Source organism: Eubalaena glacialis, chromosome 11 (genome assembly GCF_028564815.1).
Source record: "Eubalaena glacialis isolate mEubGla1 chromosome 11, mEubGla1.1.hap2.+ XY, whole genome shotgun sequence".
Lineage (NCBI taxonomy): Eukaryota > Metazoa > Chordata > Mammalia > Artiodactyla > Balaenidae > Eubalaena > Eubalaena glacialis.
In genome coordinates, this window is record NC_083726.1 from 112,373,928 (window position 1) to 112,398,485 (window position 24,558).

Here is a 24,558-nt window from a genome sequence, read left to right on the forward strand (position 1 = left end):
TAAAGAATATTTCTTTATCTGCTTCCCTAGGAATTCCTCTTACCCCAGAGTAGAACAAACTTCAATCAAGGACCAAGGATAAATCCATGAACACATATAAAAAGCTCTCAGCACTAAGATAGTTCTCTTGCCCACAGGAAGGGTACTACCCCGTGACAGTACCGTCAGAAAAGTATCTTCTGGGCATAACAGAGAGCATTTTAAGTCAATAATTTCTAATTCTTCATTCACTATTATAAAGCATTTACTGAACATTTATTTTGTGCTGGGCTGAGTACTTGGCCTTGGGGATACAGAGAGGGTCAGGATGTGTGTTGTGTCCTAAAGGAGCTCAAAGTCCCATGGACTTGCATCCTAATGCTCTAATAGTACATACTGTTGTGGGTAAGTTTTGCAGAAATGCTCAGAAGAACAATCTCGTGCTTTGACATAGAATACAAAAACATGCATATTGTCCATCTGTGGAGAGTCAGGATATTTTCAAATTGGAATACAGGAAGTCAGAGTGCAAAAGACCCCAGAGTACAGTAGAAAAAAATAAAAATAAACAAACAGTGAAATCTAGAGCTAGGTGAAGGTTAAGGTCATGATGGCTTACATTTGCATTTTATTCCTCTTCTGATGGGAGGTGTGCAGACTCTCTTGGCTGGTCAGAGGCAGAGCTGAGCTCTGAGCCTGTCTTGTCTTCCAACTGGAGCCCAGTAAGGATACTCACTGCACTGTCCTGCCCCCCATCCCATCCCCTCATCTCCTAGTAGTCTAGGACAGTGTAACTGGGGACATTCAGAAAAGGCCACCAAGAGAGGCAGGAAAGCAGGGAGGGAGAACTGTACAGAGCTGTACCAAAGAGGAGGTTTGCCAACTGCAGAGCCCAGACTCAACTCTGAGGCCAGACCCCAGGAAGCTAAAGAGGACAAAACGTGGCTGTCTTATTGATCTTTCTCCTTCCTCTTCATCCGTTCTTGTCCATGTCAGCCTCACCCTCTACCCATGTCACCCAACCATCAACCCTACCGATAAGCTTCGTAACCCTTTGAGTCTCCTCTCGAGGCCAAATAATTCCAGTCCCTCAGCAGCCCATCTTGTTTATCAGTTTCCATCAGTATCCATCTTAAGTGTGGTCATGAACCCTCCCATTTTGAGGATTCCTTTCTTGTGCCGTGCACAAAACCCACACAATCCCCCAGAAGTTATTCCTTTTAGTACTGGTACTCTTCTCCCTTTCCATTATCAAGTTATTTCAGACCAGCTGAAGCTTCTGGAAGAGTGATTCTGCATGGTGTCAGGCAGGTGTGTTATAGAAAGGCTGACTCTTCATGAAATTCCCATTTCATTCAATTCCATTTTGGAACCCATAGGACTGCAAGGCAGAGAAATTGTTAGACAAGAGGAAGGATGCTTCGAGGGAAAAAGATTGTTGAGACCTGGAACGTGTGTTCAGGTAGTGGTGTTCCTCTCTCCAATGGCTTTTACAGAGAAAATGGATCTCGCTTACATCACAGTGCTGTGGGTAGCCCTGCCAGGGGACAGGTGGAAGACATCTACTTACAGAAGACATCACTTGGACTTCCTGGCCAAGGAATTTAGTATCAAAGTTCTGTTGTTTTCCCTCTTTATTCTCTGATGAAGTTTATACAAGACAGGGATTGTTTCTTCCTTGAAGATTTGGTAGAATTCTATGTAAAAACTACCTGACTACATTGTTTTGTTATTTATTTGTTTTGTAGGTAGTTTTTAAACTACTGATGCAAATTCTTTAATAGTTTTAGGTTTATTCTTAGTTTCTTTTTATTCACTCAGTTTTGATGTTATATTTTGTCTGGGTTTTCAAATATATTGGAATAAAGTTAATCATTGTTATCTCATAATTTTAAAATCTATACTGTAAATACAATTCATTCTTAGTTTTCATTTCCATTATTTTGTTCTTATATGTTCTCTTTTATTTAATCAATATTACATAAGGGTTGTCTATTTTTTTACTTTTTCAAAAAAGAGCTGTTTTAGTTATTTTCATTATTTTTTCTTATTTCATTAATTTTACTATTTTCTTTATTATTTCCTTTTTTTCTATTTCCATTAGATTACCCCACTGCTTTTCATAAATTCTTGAGTTAGACTCTTACTTCATTAATTTCAGCATTCTTTATTTCTAACATACATCACTAGTGGCATACAAGGAGATTCTGGGGATACTTTCAAAAATGGACTTTTAAAAATGAGCACTACTTATGTACTTAATAAAATGTGTCTTTAAAAGAAATATAATAACTACTACCTCAAACTTAATAGTTCACAGTTGGTATTGCTTAAGATAAGGCAAGTAGTAAGTTAAAAGTCAATAAATGTAAATAAAAATGAAAATAATAGTAAAGTTGGCCACTGTTTCATGTTTGATTGAAAAGACTGTGAATTCTCTAATTAAGGGTGAACATTCTAGATGAGGACATTGAGCAAAAGTTTTAACCATGTTGCTCAAATTTTCTATACCCTATTATTTTTTTTACCTGTTTGATCTATTAGTTTTCAGAAAGATGTTAAAACCTCCCACTCTAAATGTATTTGCCCATCCCTCCTTATAATTCTGGCAATGGTTGCATTATATAGTTTGAATGGGAATTGCTAGGTGTAATTCAGCTCAGAGTTATTTTATATTCCTCATGAATTATTCCCTAGTAATTAAAGAATGATCGTTATCTCTAAAACTCTCTTTCTCTTGGGTCTTCTTTGGCTGCCATTCGTACGACCACCCTGGCTTTCTCTTAGCTATCATCTGCTTGGTATGTATTTTTCCAGTCCTTTATTTTCAACCTTGGTCTGTCATTAAGTTTTAGTATTCTTCCCATCACATCAGGCTGTTCTTTTCCTGGTTCATTCTCCTCCTCCAACGTCTTTTGCAGTCTTCAGTTCTGGAATGCTAATGTGTCTACATGACACACATATCCAAATATCCAGATGGAAATAAGAAGTCTTTAAGGGAAGTTTAGATGGTCATGAGAGCAAGTGAGAGCCCCTGGTTTGCATCTGGAGACGGGGAGTAAATAGTATGAGCTCTGCAGACTCCTACCGGCCCAGGGAGTCCATGTACAGCTTGTGTGTGGTGGCCAAAGTCACCCCAGGAGCTAGATTGTCCTTTCCTTCTCCAGTTCATCCCTTTTGTTTGTTTCCTAGGAACTCAGGAAGATTCCTGCTGCTGTAAGCATAGCCTAATAAATCCAAAGCTCACATCTGAATTTCCAAATCAAGTTTACGGATGACTCAACCATACTAAACAGAAAACCATAACCAAGACAGGTGCCTGATTTGGAGGGTTCCATTTGGTTAACCTGTGGGTTTGGAGTCAACATGAATCGCTATCAGATCACACGCTACTGCTTGTCACCCTCCTCCCAACAAATGGCACCGACCCCAGACCCTATTTGATGTAGCTAATGAACAGTTCACATCTTATGCTTCCTTCATTCAACACAGGTGTCATTCCTCACCTTCAGAGAAGTGTTCTGTGGGCCTTTCGCTGAGTGGTTGCTTTCAGAGCCGGGAACAAAAATGGCTCAGAGGGCCTGGATATATTACTCCCTACAAACAAACCTTTTTGCTGATGACAAGGAATCACTCAGAAAAGACATTCAGGAAGCTGATACATATCAATTAACCATGGCATAGATCCTTGTTTGGTTGTTAGTTTGATTTGGGATCCTCCTGTAGAATTTTTCTTGGTGTGGACTAGCTTGACCTCCCATTAGGTAAGGGGCACCTGAGACCTCATAGCTGGCACAGAGGAAAAAAGAGTCACCCAGAATCAGGATGCCCAGGTTAGAACTAGAGTTTGGGTTCCACGTGGCCTTGGAAGTGTCCCTTGTCTTCATGGTCCCAAACTGAACATCCATAAACTGGAATGTACAACCCATGCTCTATTAACCTCATCAGTGTGTTGACTTTTTTGCCTGTCTCCTTATTGAATGCTGCTTAAGCACAGGCCCATGACTCTGAGGCCTGTAAAGAAAGGAGATCAGGATCCTACAGAGCCTGGAAATCACAGGGTTAATAAATTGAACAAAGACTCATGACATGGGCCCAACTCCTGCATCACGTGGAGCCATCGGGCTGGTTGACAGGGACACATCTGATCAGCAACAGGACAAAGCCCAGGTGCTCCGTCTCCTCTAAGAAGGATGAGCACGTGACTTATGGTCCAAACTGGGAGCTTTCTGAGAGCAAAAGCAGACACTATTAGTAAGTATGCCTGGACACTGGGTGTAGACATGGCTGTCCTGGGAAAACCAAGATTGGTGGTCATCTTACTCATGAGATGAAGAGATAGTAGGAGGTACTTTCCCTTCACATCTATGAACTTCTCTATGTAGAGTTTGGTAGAAGTGTTAGGAAATCCCTGTTAGGTCAGAAGGCCCTGGAGAAAGGAAAGGTCTGTAGTGGCCTGCTGCCTTAAACTCCCCAGTCTCAGACCTCATATCCTACAAAATGCCAACCAACTCAGAGCCAATAAAGCCTCCAAGCTTCGTAAATGCCTGGAGCTCAGGTCCTGAGAGTCTTCTATTTGGGGCCCTGAGTCATTTGGATGAGCAGAACGTAAATAAAGGCCCATGGAGCCAGTTCATAAGAGGCCTCAGAGCCCTTGTTACAGCGATTTCCTTGGACGATACCGGCCGTCCAGATGGCGAGCCTGGTAAACAAGAAGTCCCTGTTCTCCATCAGCGTCAGCGTGTGCCTCGCTCCCGGGCATCTGGCGAGCTGCGGATGGGAGCTCCGTTTACAGCTTGGCCCTCCTCACTCGCCAGAAATGTGCCCTTATGTAAACACCAGAGCCTCTTCCAGGAGGACACGTGGACCGAGCAGTGGACACCTTGCTCCCGGGGCCTAGGAGAACAGAATTATCCTTCCCTCTTCTCCGCCAGCCCTGTCCCCAGCCTTGCAGGCCATCAGCAGCCACAGGGCCCCCCCAATGCAGGGAGACACCCAACTGATTCCGTTTCTATAAATTCCAACTGCCTGCCAATTTTTCTGAATCTGTATTTAGCTGCTACCCTCTTATACTCCTTGGCTCTGCCTCTTACCAGCTGTGTGACCACAGACAAGTCATTAACCTCTCTGAGCCTCCCTTTCCTCAAACAAATAATAAAATAATACCACTGGTCTCACATGGTTCTCTCCTTGCCACTAGGACTTCAGAAAATACATGTGACAGAAGGACATGGGTATGGGTATGGTAAAGTAGAGTTACCACATGATCCTGCAATCCCACTCCTGGGCATATGTCCGGAGAAAACTCTAATTTGAAAAGATACATGCACCCCAATGTTCATAGCAGCACTATTTATGATAGCAAAGACATAGACATCAGCAGATGAATGGATAAAGAAGATGTGGTACATATATGCAATGGAATATTACTCAGCCATTAAAAAGAATGAAATAATGCCATTTGCAGTAAATGGACCTAGAGATTATCATACTAAGTGAAGTAAGCCAAACAGAGAAAGACAAATATCATATGATATCACTTATATGTAGAATCTAAAAGAATGATACCAATGAACTTATTTACAAAACAGGAATAGACTCACTGACATAGAAAACAAACTTATGGTTACCAAAGGGGAAAGGGGGAAGGGAAAAATTAGGAGGTTGGGATTAACAGATACTATTATATGTAAAATAAACAACAAGGTCCTACTGTATAGCACAGGGAACTATATTCAATATCTTGCAATAACCTGTAATGGAGAAGAATCTGAAAAAGAAATATAAATATATATATACGTATGTATGTAACTGAATCACTTTTTTGTACACCTGAAGCTAACACAACATTGTAAATCAACTATACTTCAATAAAAGAAAGAAAGAAAGAAAATATATGTGAAAAACTCATACATGCCTGATGTATCCCAGGACCTCTCTATAATGTTACTTCCTGCCCCCTCCCTGGCATTGCCTCTTGTCCCAACAGGAAACGGGTAAGAACCCAAGGGCTGGGTCAGTCTGCGGCCTCAAGGGCAGGTCTGTTGTGAGCAATATTCTCTGCTCACTGGTCCTGAGCACCCCCTCCTACCTGCTGGTCCTGAGCGTCTCACCTGTTGATTCTCAAAACTCCAGTGACTGCGTAGGGAAGGAAAACTTGCCCCGTGAAATATGAGACTCCCTGACATGACCAAAGCAGGCGGCTTTTATATTCTTTTAGACAAAGAAACAATAAGTTTGTGAAGAACTGACAAAACAAAGGGGTTTGGGCTTGAGGTAGCCAATCAGGGAAGACATACCAAGATCTGTCTACACAGCCTTCTCAGTCCTGAATTTCCTGTCTCTGGGATGCCTTCTACCCTCCCAGGACAGGAAGGGTAACTTCACATGGGAGATTATTTCCTGCTTTCTGGGGGACAAAAGAGGGTCCAAGTGTTTTTCTTGCACTTGCTCTTTCTCAAGTAACCTTTATTCATAATGATCAATGTAAGGCAGTGGCATATTTTGGGTTGTCTTGCCCTGAACCCCATCCACTGCTTACTTTTTAACTTTCACCTTGCATGTCAGGATTCACGCTCTATTGCCTGCTCCCACCTCTGACTTATTGTCAGTACCTAACTGGTGGTCCTTCTCTTCTGTTGCCCATAATCTCCATGCCTGGGCTCTCAGTTTATGTCAGATGAATGAATGATCAGATGAATACCAGGGCAATAGAAGTACTTTGGCAATTGAAAAATGACATATAATCTTCTAGCATACGCACAGGATTTGAGGCATTCAAATTCATCCATCACTGTAGGGGATTTGTACTCACAATTAAAAATACTCCCTGACATTATTTTTCCAGTTCTGGCAGGAGGATGTGACCCATAAGCCTTAGAAGCCAGAGAGGAATTTTGCTACCACTGAAAGTAAAATCCCTTCTGAAGGGGATCCAGGCAGAGGTCAGACTTTGTCCTCCTAAACAGAGCCTGTCCAAACACGTGACCCAGAAGACAAGATGCCAGTTTCCACCCCTCATTCAATCCCTGGGTCTCCAAGCGGATCAGCTGTGGCCTGGGCAACTTACTCTGCCTCTCTTACCAGTGCTGGCTCGGGGTGACCAGTGTCTGCAGGGGAGGGCACGGGGGTGCAGGCAGAGTTGTGGATCCCGCTCCCGCTGGCTTGCTAGAACCAACTGTTAAATTTTTCAGGAATTCTGCAACCCCATTGATAACAATTCAGTTGCTTGAGATCGGCCATAGTGGGGGTATTTATGCTAATGAAATTCACAAATGCTCCAAACCTGGGCTTTTTATCCCTAGAGGGATGGTTGTTTAACATTTACCCACGCCCTCTGGCTGCACAGGAACGTCCCCTCTGAGCACCAAGGGAAGCCAAAACAGCATGTAACCTGTGAGCCGAGCTGCTGCTTCTGCAAAACAGAGCAAGTCGCCTCACCTCCCACCTCACCGGCGGGCACAGCTTCATCCGTGGGTGCAAGAGAGGGCTTTCTTCCTGCTGGCAAGGTTTGAAGGAATACGGAGAGGATGGCTCCATCCAGACCTGAATCACTGCAGGTGCCTTCCTAAATACAAATGTGATCTTGCCATTTCTCTGCTCAGAAACCTTTGATGACTCTCTATTGCCTCTCGGTTATTGTCAAGTAAAATCTCCTTCATTCTCTTATCCAATCTACCTTTCGAGTTTCCTCTCCTCTCCCCCAACCTTCCCCTCCTCTCTCTCCCCAGTCACCAATTCTGGCCACTTTCCAGACATGCCAGGTGGACATCTCCCTCTGCCTCTTTTCTTGGGTAGAAGCACCTTCCATTTGGGGGAGATAGTTGAGCCCATTATCTGGATTCAAGATCTGGAATGAGGGCTTCCCTGGTGGCGCAGTGGTTAAGAATCTGCCTGCCAATGCAGGGGACACGGGTTCGAGCCCTGGTCTGGGAAGATCCCACATGCCGCGGAGCGACTAAGCCCGTGAGCCACAACTACTGAGCCTGCGCGTCTGGAGCCTGTGCTCCACAAAAGGAGAGGCCACGACGGTGAGAGGCCCGCGCAACGCGATGAAGAGTGGCCCCCGCTCACCGCAACTGGAGAAAGCCCTCGCACAGAAACGAAGACCCAACACAGCCAAAAATAAATATAAATTAATTAATTAAAAAAAAAAAAAAAGATCTGGAATGAATGAGGGGCGGCCAGGGACTAAAAACCTGATAGAGGCATTGCTTCAAAGCTGGCTCTTGAGACAGGTTTCCTGCATGAGAGACTCAGTTCTACCACTTCCCTGCTATGTGACCTCAAGCAAGTTACATAACCACTCTGAGCCTTAGTTTCCTTATCTGCAAAGTGGGAACATAGTAATACCTGTCTCATGGCATTGCTGTGAAGATGAAATGAGCTCTTGCACATCAAGAGCTTAGCTCAGTGCCAGATATGGAGTTAGCATTCAATAAACACTAGCTGACATCACCATCATCATCATCACCATCATCATCACCATCATCGTCACCATCATCACCATCACCATCATCCTCACCACCGTCATCATCATCATCATCATCACCATCACCATCACCATCATCCTCACCATCACCACCATCACCATCATCACCACCATCACCATCATCATCATCGTCACCATCACCACCATCACCATCATCATCACCGTCATCATCATCATCATCCCCATCACCATCATCATCACCACCACCATCATCATCATCATCTTCACCACCATCATCATCATCATCTTCACCACCATCAGCATCATCATCACCACCACCATCATCATCATCATCTTCACCACCATCATCATCATCTTCTTCACCACCATCATCATCATCATCACCACCACCATCAGCAGCAGCAGCATCTTCACCATCAACATCATCAACGTCATTGTTTTTATTAGCCTCAGATCATCATCATCACCACTATTATTCCCATAAGCAGCATCTTGGACTGTACTCAGTCTCTGCCCATGCATTCTTCTGTGTTCTTCTGTCCTCAGTTGGAATGTCTTTGGACCAGGAAAATCTCCAAAAACAAGTCAGCACCCTTCACCCCATCCCTGCTCTGTGGGCAAGGACAGACTTTTAAGATTCCTGGGACCAAGCTAACAGCCTTGACTTTCCAAGTCTCTTATAAAAGCCCACACTATGGTCAGATAGATAACCTAGTAGACAAACAAGAGAACCATTTTTTAAACATTACAGAGGCAGGGGATGGTTCCTACAAATGAGATTTGGCCTACGGCTCTCCCACCCTGCACAGTTCAGTATTAGCTCAGCCAAGAGCCTTTTGCTGAAGGCATGTCCTCCCAGAAGCTGTGTATCTTTGAAACTCGGTGCTGGGGCAGTGCTACTCTAGAACTTGCCAGGGCAGCAGAAGCGCCCTGGAGATCTGATGGTTCATCACAGAAGACTTGAAAGGGAAGAAGATGACCCAGGAAAAGCAAATGTGCTGTGAAAATTAGAAAACACCCTCTGTGTTCTAATGCAGCAGTGCAACAGCCTTCAACGACCGTTATGAGTACTGAAACTCCCCAGCTTGCTGGTCCCTCCCCACCTGACTCATCTTAAAACAAAGGCTAGAGAGTAGAAACTTTTCACCTTATATTCAGACCATCTGCACATCTGAAGGACCTCGAGGAGAATCTGACAGAGTAGGTGATTAGCATGAGGAAGCTTACCTGCTGGGGAGGAAAGGATTCCAGGGACTGGACACATTTCCCATGTAGAAACAACGGCAGCATTAGTGGGGAAGAGAGGAAGAGTATGGTCCTATGTGTCACTCAGGTCACCCAGCCCCTGGGACCTGCACCCGAATCCTGGCTGGGGGCAGGGAAGGGGCGGGGTTGGGGGGATGGATCTGAGAAGCAGTAAAGAGTGAGAGTTGTTTCCCTAAAACCTCGGTGATGAATGGGCAGCACAGAGCAACTTGGACTGGTGAGATCTGCTCTCCTGTTCAGCTCACTTTGGGGACATTTTAAGGCAAGAGCTGCAGCAGGAGCTGGAGGAGGATGGGGAATAATCGTGGCGTGAGAAGAAAACAATGGTGGGGACCACACACACTTGCTGCCGGAACAAAGTCTCAGAGCATGTGAGGCTCTTTGGGGACACTCAACATCACGTGGGAGGAGTCTTGGAGGAACGGAGTTTCCTCCTAGAACATGCTGGAGACAGGATCAGGAAATACAGGCGTTTGTCTCTAACTGTGACCTGATGTGTGTCCAAGTTGGTCCCCAGTAGGACTGTGCTCATCCCCACATCACCCCATCTTGCAAATCCTCCACCATTTACTACCTGCAGTCAGTTTACAATGTACCCAAGTCTTTGTCTCTGCTTCTTCACCTACAGTAGACTCTACCTCCGGGGCAGTTGGGAGGGTTCAATGGATTAATACGCACAACGTGCTTTGGGTGGGGTCGGCACATGGGAAGTGCTCCCTAAGTGTTAGCTGCATCTCCACCACCTCCATCATCATCAGAGAGAAGAAGACTGGCACGAGGGTCCTGGACCCAGATTGCCAGGGTTGGACTCCAGCCCGTCCCCACTTATCAATTGTGAGATGCTGGGGGCTTGAACTCCTCTGTGCCTCTGTTCTCTCTTCTCTAAGTGAGGATAAATACTAACACCCATCCCATAGGGTTGTCCCAAGGATTCAGGGGCCCACGTCAAGGGCTTGGATCTGGTTCACAGAGAGCTCTAGGTACCTGATAGCGGTGCCCGAATTCATAGCTTTTGTTCAGCGTCTGGCAGTCCCGCAGATGAGTCCCAGCAACTGTCCCCAGCCCCACACGGTGCACCTGGCACGGGACTGCACTCAGCTCACTGCAGTGCACCAGCGCTGCTGCCCCTCTGCACGGAACACCCCCCTTTTCCCTGTTTCTCCAGGGTAACGGGCGTTCAGTGCGGCTGGAAGTTGGTGCTACTGATGCACTGGCTGATGGACTGCTGTCCCCAGAACCAGGGTCCTTTATTGCCTCGTCCTCACAGCTGCCCCTTGACAGACACACAGGCCACCCCAAGTGTGATGACATCATGTAGATCAGTCCCCCCGCCCCACACAAAGACCCTTGGTGAGGACTTTGGCTTCACTGGGAAGAAGGGGATGCAGCCCTCAATCGCCTCCTGGAAATGCAGTGTCTCTCTCTTTGCTGATGTGGGTTCTTTACTGCTCGTGGTCTGGGTCCTGCTGAGAGAAGACATCTTCGCGGGCAGACTCCCAGAGCCCTCCAGCTGGCCCGGAGCCTGGGATGCTGGTTTGCTGATCTGTCCGCCCCGAGTTTGAGGGCAATCCTACCCCACGGGGTTGGGAAGGCCGTTGCTCCTGGGCCTGGGAAGGAATATAATGTTTTCTCCACATTTTGAGGCAGAGACAGCTGATGGCCGTCTCTGGAATTCTAGCCTGGGAGCAGAGTGCCCAGGTTCCGCTCTCTGTCACTCACGGGCTGTGTGATGCTGGGCAGGTTACCTCACCTCTCTGGGCTTCAGCTCCCTTTTCTGCACTAATGTGGAGCTTAGGTCTGATGATCTCTTCAGCCCCTTCCTGCTAAGCTTCTGAATAGATTGTTATTCTGGGGCCAAAACTGATCTCCTCTGTGTGTGTTGGGAGGGGAGGTATCCCTATTTTGTCACCTCCCTGAATGCTCTGTTGGTGGGGGTCAAAAAGAAAGCCTCCCCAGGGATGCCTCTGCCATGGCATGTTTTGCTTCTTTTATTAATTCATTTGGCAAATATACATTCAGTGCTGCTCTAAGCATTGAGGGATTTGCTGTGAACGGAGGAAAGGAAATCCCTGTCCTGATGGGACTTACGTTAAAGGAGTCACATAATGAACAAGAGGTAGGAAGGTGCATGATGTGTCAGATGGTGAGAAACTAGAAGCTCAGCAAGGAGGGGCACTCGGGTGCTGGGAGAGGATGGCAATCTTACATGGAGGGGCAGGGGAGACCCACTGATGAAGTCAGAGCGATGGAGAGGAGAATCCAGGAAGAGGGGGTCCCGGGGCTCCCAGGAACAGGCGAGGTGGAACAGGCGAGGCGGGCACGGTGACATTGGCCTGACTCTGGGCAGGTCGTAGTGGGGAGGCTACGGAGCGTGGGGTCTCTTTAAGGGCGCGCGGTCCCTTGCCCTCCTGAGGCAGGGATGCCCGGCTGACCTGGATGGTCCGCAGTCCTGGCAGAGCCCAAGGAGGGCTGCCTTACCCAGGGGTCCTGCCAACCCCAGGTGGGCCCACAGCAGCACCCCCAGCCGCTCTTGGCCCACCGGCCGTGCAATCATCAGCTAACCAGGTGGAAGTAAGGACCCCCCCGCCTTCCCTGTCTCCTCCTCCTCACCTCTTGGAAGAGGGGGCACCAAGCACCCCAGTTGTTTCCAGAGCAGCCTGTGGACTCAGTTCCAGGAGGAGAGAGAAAGGAGGGGCGGGGAAAGCTCGGGACCTCCTGCGAGGCCGTCCTCCGTCCTTCCCTAAATGCAGAGCAGAGAGAAAGGAGGCTTGGGTCCAGCTGGGGAGCACTTTCACCAACTCTGTCTGGAATTTTCCACCCCGGCTCCTCTCCTCACCTGTTCCATCCACTCCCACAGGCCTTGGCAGGAGAGGTTAAGTGCCGGGAATGGGCGTGGGAGGGCAGGGTCTTCCAGACGCCACAGCACCCCTGCCCCATTAACGCCTCTGTCCAGGCGGCTCTGAACAGAACCTGGGCTTTCCTAGAAGCCACCCTGCCCTGGGTCCTCGGTTCCTCCTCCTCCTGCCCCTCCTGTGGAGCCTGAGGCCACCAGATCCTTGCCCAGCTGCTTCTCCATCCCCGGCCACCGTCTGGGCGACCCCTGGCCCCTCTCCTCACCCAGGGCCGGCTTCCTACCCAACCCATTGTCCAAAGCCTTCCACAACCCAGCTCACTCCTAGCAGGTGGGACCATGGAAGGGAGCGATGGGGAGAGATGTGTGTGTAGAAATTCAGGGAAAGGAGAGGAAAATGCAGTAAATTAAACCAGCGGCCACATTTGGAGGCAATGTCATCGCAGCTGCTGGGCTGCCAGAGCCCGCTGCCCTGTCTCTGAAGCTGAGCGATTGGGGGGAAGAGCAGGGTGGGTCTGCGTGGACGGCCCCCCGCCCCCGGCTGGGGTCCAGCCTCTGCCAGGCCTCCCTAGGACAACCCTCTCATCTTCAGGAAGTTCCCCCACCACCCACTGCCCTGGCCTCTCCCACCTAACTCCAAAATCCCTTTGGGGGTCACTGGTTGATATGGCCTCCGTAAGGGCTTTAAAAATAGACTGTGGATCCCCTGCAAAAAAAAAAAAAAAAAAAATCTGTGGCTAAAAATAGCTCTCAGCATCTAAGGGAGGAAAAAAAAAAAGAAACTGCAGCAAAATTCAACTGGAGCAGTGAGTTTCCTGCCTCTGATGTTCCGGGTCAGTTACAGCACTGGGGAGGCACAGAGCGAGGGGAGGGGGGTTGGGGGCCTTCAAGGACAGCCATCAGAAACCCAGTCTTCGGAGGATGTCGCTCGCCGCTCCCTGACCGCTGGCCGTTGGACCCGTTCTTGGTCCCAGCGGCCAGGCTGAACTGGAGGCAGCAGGGAGCCCCAGTGGAGCCCCAGTGGAGCCGGGCAGGTGGCAGAGGGGACCTGGGGGCAGGCCCTGCAGCGTCCCCAAAGACGCACGTTCAGGGGCAGCTATAGGTCGCCTTAGGATCCGAGGCTGAGAGTTCCTGCCATCGGAACAGCTGCAGTAGGGGTGACGCCGATGATCCGCCTCGTAGAGCAACATCCTCTGCAGTCAACAAGGGACAAAGAAGCCCTGTGGGAAACTGTCTCCAGGAAAGTCAGAATTTATACCCAGACGTCCGCGCAGGGGAAGGGGAACCCCCATGGTCTTTCGCTTAAGATCCTCTGGGTGGCTGACGGTAAAGAGAGCTGTCTAAGGAGTGAGGGGACAGTGTGGGGATGCAGCTGTGCTCACTCGTAAAGATGCTTTAAGGGGTGGGTTGAGGTGGGAGCTTGCAATCTAAACACACACACACCTCTTTGTTTATATCTGTAAAAGAAGAAGTCTGCTCGTCTGCTAAGGCCAAAATGCTATCACAGTGAGCTGGAGAAAATTTCAGGCCACAGCGTGAGACGAGAGGCTTCTGGTCCCCCCATTTAGTTGTAACAGGGGCTCTCTCTGAACAAGTGATCTGCATGTGTTGGTCACAGGGACGGACAAATGTAACAAGCTAAGCAGAGGACTGCTGGGGGCGAGCGGGAGGACCCCCTAGGAGAGGTGTGGGTGCTTCCAGCAAATACGCACCATGTTGCCAAATAAAGTGTTAACAGCTGATGTTTTGTTACCATACTTTGCCCTGGAGGCTGTAAGCCCGCCTGCACACCAAGGGCACACTCACACGCACAGACACCTCCAATGAGTTAGGGCTCAAAATACACACCCAGCCCACCCATGTACCACTGTTTTCTGGACCCATACCTTTTCTCCAAAACTACTAGGTGTTTTCATGCCAAGAAAGGGAAAAGGGGAGTCTCGGAGGCTGAAATGTAAATCGCTCCCAAATAATTTGGGGAGGTGAAGGTATTTCCAAAGCTCATGCACGCTGGGAAGAGGCTTCGTGAAGGAGGAAGAGGCAGGATGCTCTGGGAACCCTAGGGGACCAGCCTGGCCAGCAGGCACTGTGTCGGCTTGGCTGCCTGCATGATGCTCAGATGTACATGCCCAGATGAGACTGGCTAACAGTGCACAAAGGGGGCGCTCGATAACTCCCGGACCGTGCTTCTTTGCAAGCGCAGGGCAACTAATACCCTCTGGGTCATTTCATCTTAGTCCGAGGATTGCCTGACTTTTTCTCCCTAAAAAACTGCTTCACCTTCCCCACCCCAAGAGCACAGCCTGATCAGGACCATGACCTTGGGGTCGGCAGAGACCTCGGGGCAGACCAGCAGCCCCCCAACCCACCTGGGCCAGCCCAGCGCTGCTCACTGGCACCTCACACAAGCTCCTTTCTCTCCCTCCTCCTCTTGCTCCATCTTCGGTACAGGGAGAGCGATCTCCCTTTCACCTCAAGCCACAGTCACCTACTGCACAAGGGGGTGAACGAGGATGCACTTTGGGACAACAGGAAGAAAAGCAAACAGCTTGAAAAACCAACAGCATCCCTTCCCCGCCAAACCCTAGTTCTGGATGGTGTTGGTGCACACAGAGATTGCAGCGTTTTCTGAAAGGCTCTGCTACCATCTCCTCAGTACTTTTCCTCTTCCAGCTCCTCGGGCCTGGGAAGAAATCATCCTGCCCCACCTGGTGGCCAGAAGTGGCCAGAAGCTCAGAGCACTAACCTGGGATGCTTCCCGCCAGCGTGGTAATTAGCCAAGAGTTTAGTCACCACCACAGCCTTGTGAATAACAGTGGGAGGGGGGGACCGTCTGTTTCCTTGGCGATTTAGCTGTGTTCGCATCCATTGCAGTGAACTGTTCCCCATGTTCCCTGTGAGCTCGACAATCCCTGGTTCGTATCTGCACAGGGCTCACCGCCCTGGGTGTAGATGGCACGTCATTGTGTCCTAGGCCAGTGCCATCCACAGCCTAGTGTCCTGACCTGCAGCCTCGGTATTACCCGGAGCTTGATAGAAATGCACGTTCCTGGGCTCCTTCTCAGACCTACTGAATCAATATCCCTGGGGGTTGGAGCCCAGGAATCTGCATTTTAACAAGGTCTCCAGGTGATCTGGCTCCACAATGAAGGATGAGAAGTCCTGCCCTGGACCATGCATGCCCCAGTATCCTGCTCCCATTAATGTCCACAGCCTTTCTTGACTATTAAGGCACTAGACAGAAAGAAAACTGAAAAACACATCTTCGTTATTGCAATCAATAATGTATTGACTGGAATAATGTATTGATTGGAAGGAAACCCTTCTCTTTGCCTCTCAGGAAACCCCTCCAACCCCTCCCATCGTCATCGACTTTCTTTTCCACCAAAACCAGGTTTGGAATGGAGTTTTAGTCACTGAAGCATCTTTGAGAGACTAAGCTGTGCTTGGAAATTCAGAGTAATGAGGACCCCTGCCACCAAGATGTGAGGCAACATCACAGAGCCCCGACGAGCTGGCCCCAGCCCATCAGAAGTCAGCAGGACCAAAAATGAAGCCAGACAGCAGGCAAGTGATTGCTGACATAGAAAATGTAAACTTTAAGCCCGCTTTTGAGCTTTCCCAGCCTACTGCTGGGAAATGATCAATTACTGTTGACACTTCAGCACAGAGGGCTCAGAATCATTTTGATGAGTTGACTGGTCCTAAGATGTCAATCTCATCTTATTTTTACTGGTATTTTTAAAAGCTGCTTATGTGGGGAGGGGCAACGACTTTCCACATGCTTCAAACTGCGGAAGCAGAGTTGGTGACAGATGAGCCACAGTGCGGGAGGACAAACCGAACAGATCACTCTTCCTTGCAGGAGGGGCCTTGGAGAGCATCCAAATATAAACCCCCTGCTTGACAGAGGAGGAAACCTCTGAGGCCCAGAGGGGAAGACTCCCCCTGGAGGATAAAAGGTTATGCACAAGGTCACTACCCATCTGTCCCCTCCTGACCCCAAGCCCAATAGCAGGTAGCAGTTCAGGATAATTCAGCCTGACTCTTAGCCTGGTGGGATTCCAGAAAATCTCTGTGACCGAGTGGTATTTGAACTGGAAAATCACTTTTCCAAAAGACACCTGATCTCTTTGCCACATCATCCCCTGGCCCCTGTGGATAATTTCCCACCGCTGACAGCAACTTGGGCAGAAGTCCCTGGATATCAGGCCTCTGAGTGCAGTTTCCAGGGCAGTTTCCTGCTGCTTCCCGTTGCTCTGTTGCGTCTTCCAAGAGGTTGGGGATACCCCCTGGCAGGGGCCCCTCAAGTTGCCCACTGGACTTCTCGGGCCAGGGATCCGGGGGCCTTTGAAGCCTCGGCTGCCCCCACATCTGCCCTGGATCTCTAAGCAGCACCTCCTGGGGCTCCTGCACAGATGGACAAGGGGCAGGTCACCCCCCATTCACTGGGCGTCCAGCTACATCAGGACTGCTGGGTAGAGACCCCAGCAGACTCTCAGCCCTGAACGGACTCACACATCACGTGTGGCTGGACACGCAGGGACCCCGTGGAGTGACCGAGGGCTGATGAAGAGCCCTTCCCACCAGGAGGTGCCCGGCTCCCGTAGCAGCCCCAGCGTTTCCCGGCCCACCTGTGGGAGAAACAGGAGCCGTGGTGGCTCCCTCTAGTGGCGCCGTCGGCAATGGCAGGTGGCTGGGGAACCATAAAGGGAGCAGGTACCTGCGGGAAGGGATGGAGCTGATGAGCATGGCCCAGATTCTTATAGATTTTGGAGGAAGTTGTTTTGTCTTGTTTTGGGAAAAAGCACTGGCGATCTCTGGCTGCAGGCCTCAGCATCAGCAACAAGCCCAAGGGCCCCGAGCGCTACCCTCCTACCCAGGACGCCTCTTCCAGCCACTCACTGCCTCACCGTGGACAAAGCCCCTTCACTTCTCTGGGTCTTGTGACCTCCCACGTGACCTCCCATCCCTGAGATGCTCTGAGTCTCAAATGACCCCACAGTCTACTGCTCACCCAGGAGGAAGCACAGCATGGCTCATACCACCTACACCTGGAGGGAGCCTGACAGTCGCCAAGCACTGCCACGAAGAGCACGGCGACCGTCTGACGCACCTCGTCTCACCTCTCCACCGCCGGCCGCCGGTGTCGTATTCTGAGGCTGAGCTGAGAGACAGAGGATGCCTTCTGCGGCCCACAGAGCCAAGGGCTCCGTGCCAAGGGGTCAATCAGGGCTGTAGGTTTGCACGTGGAGCCCTGAGGAAACGAGATGGAGGAACTCCTCCTCTTTAGCAGGAAAAGATGTCTACGTGGCCCAGCCCATAATAGTCACGACAGTGACTGTCACTAACACGCACATGCTGACGACAGCCAGGACCTACTTACGTATTCACTCGTATAATCAGAACAACCCTGTGTCCTTGGCGAGCCACCAACAAGCCATTCTTGCCTAGATACAGGAAGAGTGACAGCCCGAGTCACCTGGGTATTATAACTGCCTGCCTGCAGGTAGAGACGCTTGATAAGAATGGAATCATTACGGATCTCCCCAGGCAAGAGGAGAGGGCTCGCGTTTTCCATCAGGGGTCCGGAAATCAATTTGCCCTCAGTTATCCAAGTGATGGAGTTAAAGTCTATCCAAGTGGGAAGAGACATTGGCGACCACTGGGTCCAATTCTTCATTTCTCAGGTGAGGTGGAGGACCAGGGGATAAAGACATGCAAAGTGTCGACGTGCATCAGACTGTGAGTTTAGTGGCAGAGCCGGGACGGGGCCCCGGGTCTCCAGACTCTCGGCCCACAGCTCCTGCCGCTCCGCCGTGTTGCGGCTGCTCACGCATGAGCTGGAGGGTGGCCCTGAGACCTCCCCTCGGGCGGCCCAGTGGGCTCCCCGGCCACGAGCCAGCGCAACTGACCTCAGGGAGCCACGTCCTCTGACACCAGCCCATGGCGCCCATGAGTGGCCTGGTGAATCAGTTTTCTGATACCTCACCTCCAAACAAAGACAAGAGTCACTCCTGGAACGGTGCCTCCCAAAGGCAGACCGGTGGCAGAGAGCAGGACAGTCTGAGGGCGGCCTGTGACATCAGGCCTCCTGCCGTCCATCCATCCACTCTGGACAAGGCTTCCGTGGGCCCCTCCAGGAGCCAGGAGAGAGGTGTCCTCAGCCTCCCAGTGATGTTTCTTTTTCTCCCAGACCGATTCCAGGTTCTCCTACTGGAGCGCCCCATGCACCCCGGCTTTTCCTCCCCCATTGTCTCGGCCTCAGGTGATTCTGGTCTCCTGCGTCCCACTCTGGTGTGGCTGCCCGGGAGGTGACAATACCTTGCCTGCCAAGGCCAAGGCCAGCCAGGTCCCCAACCTTCCCAGGTGCACGAGACTCAGAATAAATCATGGAAACGCAGATGCAGCCCGTCCTGGACGTGTGGTCAGGGAGACAGACGGCGGGGACGGCAGCAGCTGACACTACCCACCCACCACCCCACCTGCTGCCATCCACCCCCCCGCCTCCTGGAGAGAAGGAAGTGGGGCTGGGAGGCAAAGCCAAGCTGTGCCTGGGGGCAGAGTCTGGTGGGTGAGGTCACCCGCAGGCCAGCTTCCGGGAGCAGGTCGCTGGGTCTCCAGCACAGTCACAGAGGGTGGTCCGGCTCCTGGGTCTCCCCTTTCTCCCCCGCAAGCTGGGAGTCATCCTCTCCTTCACTCTTTCTCTTAACCTCACACCCAATTCCTCCCATTGGCTCTCTTTTCAAAATTATGCAGACTCTGTCCACTTCTCACCAACCCCACCACGGACAGCCTGGTCCGCCCACCAGCCGCTCTCACCGGGATTATCCCACCCGCTTCCCAGCTGGAAATTCTGTTAGAATTGAAGTCCAGACATGTCCCTTCTCCGCTCAGAACCCTGCAGGAATGGCTTCCTTCCCAACTCCACATACAAGCACAGCCCTTTCAGGGCCTCTAAGGCCCTGGCTGGGCAGAGCCCACCCTCAGCACCCAGTTAACCCTGACCTCGCGTCCTGCTGACTCACTGCCCTCCAGCCGCACCGGCCCCCTTGCTGTTCCTAGAACACGCCAGCAAGGCTCCCACCTCAGGGCCTTTGCACTTGCTGTTCCTCCACCTAGAACGGCGCCCTCACTCCTTGACCACCTCTGCTCTTTACTCAGACATTCCCTTCTAGGTCAGCCTTCCCCTGTCTCCCCTACTTTAATCTGGTCCCCACACCCCCCTACCCCCTGCTGTATTTCACGGCCCCCTTTCTGGATGTCCCTCGGTGGAGTTTGTACTCACCTAGCATAGAGTGTATTTTAGTTACTTATTCTATCAATTGCCTATCTCCTCCAGCAGAAGCTAAGCTTCATAAGAGCCTGAGTCCTTGATTTTGTCCCTTGGCCCACAGCCGGCATTCAACGAACACTTGTTGAATGAAGAAGCAAACAGATCACAGACACAGCTTGGGAAACAGACCTTCACAGGAGATGTCAGAGTTGTGAGACTTCTTCGGTAAGAGGAGAAGCCTGGGAGAGAAAAGTGTGTGTGTGTGTGATGCAGCGATGCTTGACTGCCACCCTCACTTATAGGAAACAACGTGTAAGTGCTTGATGACTTGTACGCGAGTGTGTTAACAGCATATATTAACCAGAGCCAACGTTCATTCAATCACATCCTCACTCACTCATTCACCGGCCACTTTGTGACAAGTCCACGTCCGGTGCTTTGCTAGACATCGGGTGGGCACTTGGCTGAGGATATGGTCCCCGCGCCGGGGCTTCTGCAGTTTGGTGACGAAGCCCCCTGCCCAGCACACAGATCTGGGAGGGTCCGGGCATTAAAGCAAACGGTAATCTCAGCAACACCTAATTAGGAAAGTAAATTCAAGGCAAGAAAATCAGCCTCATGTGTTTTGTCACCGAGAGGAAAAGATACTTGGATGAGTGGCCACTAGTGGGAATGCCCCCTTCCAGAGCACCCTGGAAGGATGCTGGAGGGAGGGAGGGAGGCGAGGAGGAGGGACTTCCCGGAAGTAGAACCTGCTCTCCTTCCCCTGGGGACAGGACAGAGGCAGAGTGGGTTACACACTAGAAAGAAGCCTCCGCTGTCCTGGGAGACCCTGCGCGTGGCATCATCTGGCCTTGACGTCTGCCCGCAGGCAGGTCTATAGGAGAGGCAGGCCACTCCTCAACCGTGGGTGACACATCCTGCCCCCTTGGAAGACGTCCCCTGTCCAGGGTGGGGTCACGGCAGAGGGTAATCAAGCGCCATTTCTGATGCCATCTGCGGGTGGCACCTGGGACGCTGGCTGGGTGCCCTGGCACCTTGGATAGCTGCCTTTGTCACGACTTAACACGACGTGTCTGCTTAACTTAGCTGTTGATGTTTCCACACAGCAAAGCACACGGCCTCCGAGACTCCGCGTGGGTTTACTGGTAGCCCTCCATGGCCACCCTTTTCCTAGACGGGCCTCCAGCACAGCCGCGCTCTTGCCCTCATCGCTCGACCCCTGACCTCTCCACACCTGGTCTCCTTAATCCACACCACCGGCTCTCACCTCCCCGCCCCAGCTTCACCCCAATATCCTGGGCCCCATCTTTAAATGCCGGTGGGTCTGGTCCCAGCTTTTTCCAGCCTGGTCATGGCCCATGGGAGGCCACCGGAGGGGGTCTCGTCTTCTGGAGAAGTTGAGGGTCCGGACCCTCTTTGTCCAGCCACTATCAGAAGTGGAGGTGTAGGTCTCCTGGCCTGGACCTCTGTGCCAGCCTCTTCCCTTCCTTCCTGCCAAGGATGAATCAGAAGAAAAGGAGATGAGTTAGTGGTGGGAGGTTGGGCTGCATGAGGGGTGGCTCCAAGAGACCTGGGACAGACGTCCAGCCTCTTTCCTTGGCTCCTTTGCATGGTGGTCCCCCACCTGGCCCCATTCCTGGCCTCTCTGGCTTACCCAAACCGTACCTGCCACCCCACGGGCCCTCCAAGGGTCCCTGCAACCCATCAGCAACTGCTGAGCCCTGAACGGCTCCTGCAGAAGCTGCCTTTGTATACCGTGGTCATTAACACCCCACCTTTAATGGCCTCTCAGTCCCCCAAAATTAAGTCCAAGCAATCCGCTCGACTTCCAGGCCCAGGAAGGTGACGCTTCATACAACTTACTAGCTGGGCTCCCTTCTCTCTGACACCTGCACTGTCCTGCTGGGTCCCAGGGCCCATCTTGACCCTCAGATCCATCAGGCGTATGCTTCCTCCGTGAAAGAGTCCTTGCTACAGCCTGGCTCTCCCCTCCGCCACCCACTGGAACCTCCTGCCTCCCCCTCCCACTTTCCTCCGTCCCCCATCCCTCCCAGCCCAGCCGAGCCTCAGCTCCGCCGTGAGCCCCTCTGGCCACACAAACACGACTGAGCTCTCTCTTCCCTGATTTCCTGCTGCCCTTACAGTCAGTCCCACGTGATATCAGACGTCAGTGTTTTCTACTGGAAAGTATGTGAGATTTGGGGCCCAGTGCTCTGTATTCAAGGTCTGCCTCTACCGTGCCCTGGGCTGAGAAAGCCAAGCCCCAACTCAGCCGCCGGGTGTGAAAGTGTGTCGCTGTAACTCCCACAAAGCCCTTCAAGAACAGGCCAGGGTTGCCTTGGACATGCTCTTCCAGGTCTCCACCCCACCTCCACAAAGCCAAACACCTATCCCTCTGCCACTCAGTCAAAAGAGGGGAAGTTTATCTAATTTGAAAGGACACATGTGCCCCCACGTTCATTGCTGCACTAAGAGCCAAGACATGGAAGCAACCTAAGTGTCCATCAAGAGATGAATGGATAAAGAAGATGTGGTACATAGATACAATGGAATACTACTCAGCCATGAAAAAGAATGAAATCATGTCATTTGCAGCAACGTGGATGGACCTAGAGATTATCATACTGAGTGAAGTAAGTCAGACAGAGAAAAACAAGTATCATGTAACATCACCTACATGTGGAATCCAAAAAAATGATGCTGACAATGCAGAAAATAATATTTGATAGTGATAATGTGTAAATACTGAACACTGACTTAACCAAAAATTATGTCAGAAAGTGGGCAAACGGTTTCCTCTCAAGACAAGAGGTGCTGTCCCATCACACCGAGTAGAAGTCAAGGTTGTTACAGCAGCCCATGAGGCCCTACCCATCGTGCTTCCCCACCCTACCAAGCTAACCTCATCCCCATCACCCTCCCCCACTCACTGTGCTCCAGCAGCAAGGGCCCCTCTGCTGTTCTGGTTCTCAGTTACACCCTCTGTCCTCCCACCTCAGGGCCTTTGCACTTGCTGTTGCTTGGCCTGGAATGCCACCTCCCCACACATCCACGGGACTCTCCTTCCCATCCTTTGGGTCGTTGCTCAGATGCCACTTCTCAGTCGGGTCATCCCTGCCCCCGCTCCCTTAGTGAACACTGCGTTTCTTCCCAGCATGGCCCGCATCACTCTCACGGGTGATTATTCTTCTCCATATTACATATAACCATCCCTATAGAGCACTGTCTCTATATAATGAGAGGCTGACAGCAATGTTTTATTTCAGTGTTTACGTATCCTCCCCACTGGAGTGAGAGCTCTGTGAGAGCAGATTTTGTTCACGACGTGTACCCACGATTTGCTCCCTAATATTCCCATGCTCAGTGACTGGCACAAAGTAGGCACTTTATAAATATTTGGTAAATGAAAAAAAATTCAAGAAATAGCAACATAAGCATTTACAGAGAAAAACGAAGGAAAGTACCGGAAACTGTTCAAATAATTGAAAGCGGTTGCCTTATCTAAGGACTTGAATTCCCGGTGAGGAGGGAAGCAAGGCCTGCTGGGTTTCCTTAGAAGCCTTACAGTATTATTGGGCTTTTCAAATCGTGGGCATGTATGACTTTAACAAAAATTAAAATGATTCCTAAATATACTGTTTTTCACCTCCCCCACCCCAATCATATTTCATTCCAATGCCAAAGAAGTGAGGGCTAGATTTCCTATTTTTTGTGATATTAATCCTAGACATCATCTCCTTCCTCTCATCCACCTCTCTCTCTCTAACCCACCTCCTCCGATCCATCCCCAAGGCCGGAAGCTCCCACCTCCTCCATCGCTGTCAAATCCAATCACTTCTTTCTATCTCCATCACTATCACTCTAGTGCCATCTTTCACCTGGATGGTGGCAAAAGTTTTGTAACGGGTCCACCTGCATCCATCCAACCCAATGCCTTGTGGTGAGACTGCCTTGCTCCATGCATGCCCTTTCCTTTGTTCCCTTGGCAACCCCGTCTCTTGTACTCACCACGTTAATCCCACTACAGGGCTTTTGGACATACTGTTCACTCTGCCTGGAATGACGTGTCTGGAACCTTTGCCTATCTAACCTTCTTCATATAATTCACATATCACTAAGTCAAATCCTCCCATTTCAGGCTCTTATAGAACTGGTACGTGAATGTCTGTACTTTGTAACGCTTGTCACAGTTGCAGTTTTGTACTGGGATTTACTGGATGAACATCAGCACTAACACACACACCAAATCATCATCATCGTCGTCGTCATCAGTTCTGTTAAAGGAGGAAATCATTTGTTCCATTTATCATTCTATCGCCATTACCTAGCACACAATAGGAGCTCAATAAATACTTATCAATAATTTGTTAAAACACTACCTTTTACTACTGCAACAGCCAATATGTATTGCTTGGGTTTGAATAACATTTATTAATCTTTCTCACCTCTGCCCTAAAACTCTTAGGACTTGGAGACTGCACGCTTTTTTTAAAAATAAATTTATTTAGTTATTTATATTTTAAATTTTGGCTGTGTTGGGTCTTCGTTGCTGCTCGCGAGCTTTCTCTAGTTGCGGCGAGGGGGGGCTACTCTTCGTTGCAGTGCGCGGGCTTATTGCGGTGGCTTCTCTTGTTGCGGAGCACAGGCTCTAGATGCGCGGGCTTCAGTAATTGTGGCACGTGGGCTCAGTAGCTGTGGCTCGTGGGCTCTAGAGCACAGGCTCAGTAGTTG

At 50.2% G+C, this 24,558-nt stretch overlaps 1 protein-coding gene across 1 annotated transcript in view; it reads right to left on the minus strand.

Annotated features, from left to right (window-relative positions):
- Window positions 1–11,934: 11,934 nt before the first annotated feature.
- The window catches only part of GALNT8 (polypeptide N-acetylgalactosaminyltransferase 8), a 118,559-nt gene continuing 105,935 nt past the window's right edge, over window positions 11,935–24,558 (minus strand). The window contains 7 exon segments of the mRNA XM_061206694.1: window positions 11,935–12,146; window positions 13,492–13,741; window positions 16,838–16,958; window positions 17,183–17,271; window positions 17,675–17,736; window positions 20,230–20,340; window positions 21,198–21,318. Of these exon segments, the coding sequence (XP_061062677.1) occupies window positions 11,935–12,146; window positions 13,492–13,741; window positions 16,838–16,958; window positions 17,183–17,271; window positions 17,675–17,736; window positions 20,230–20,340; window positions 21,198–21,318 (966 nt within the window).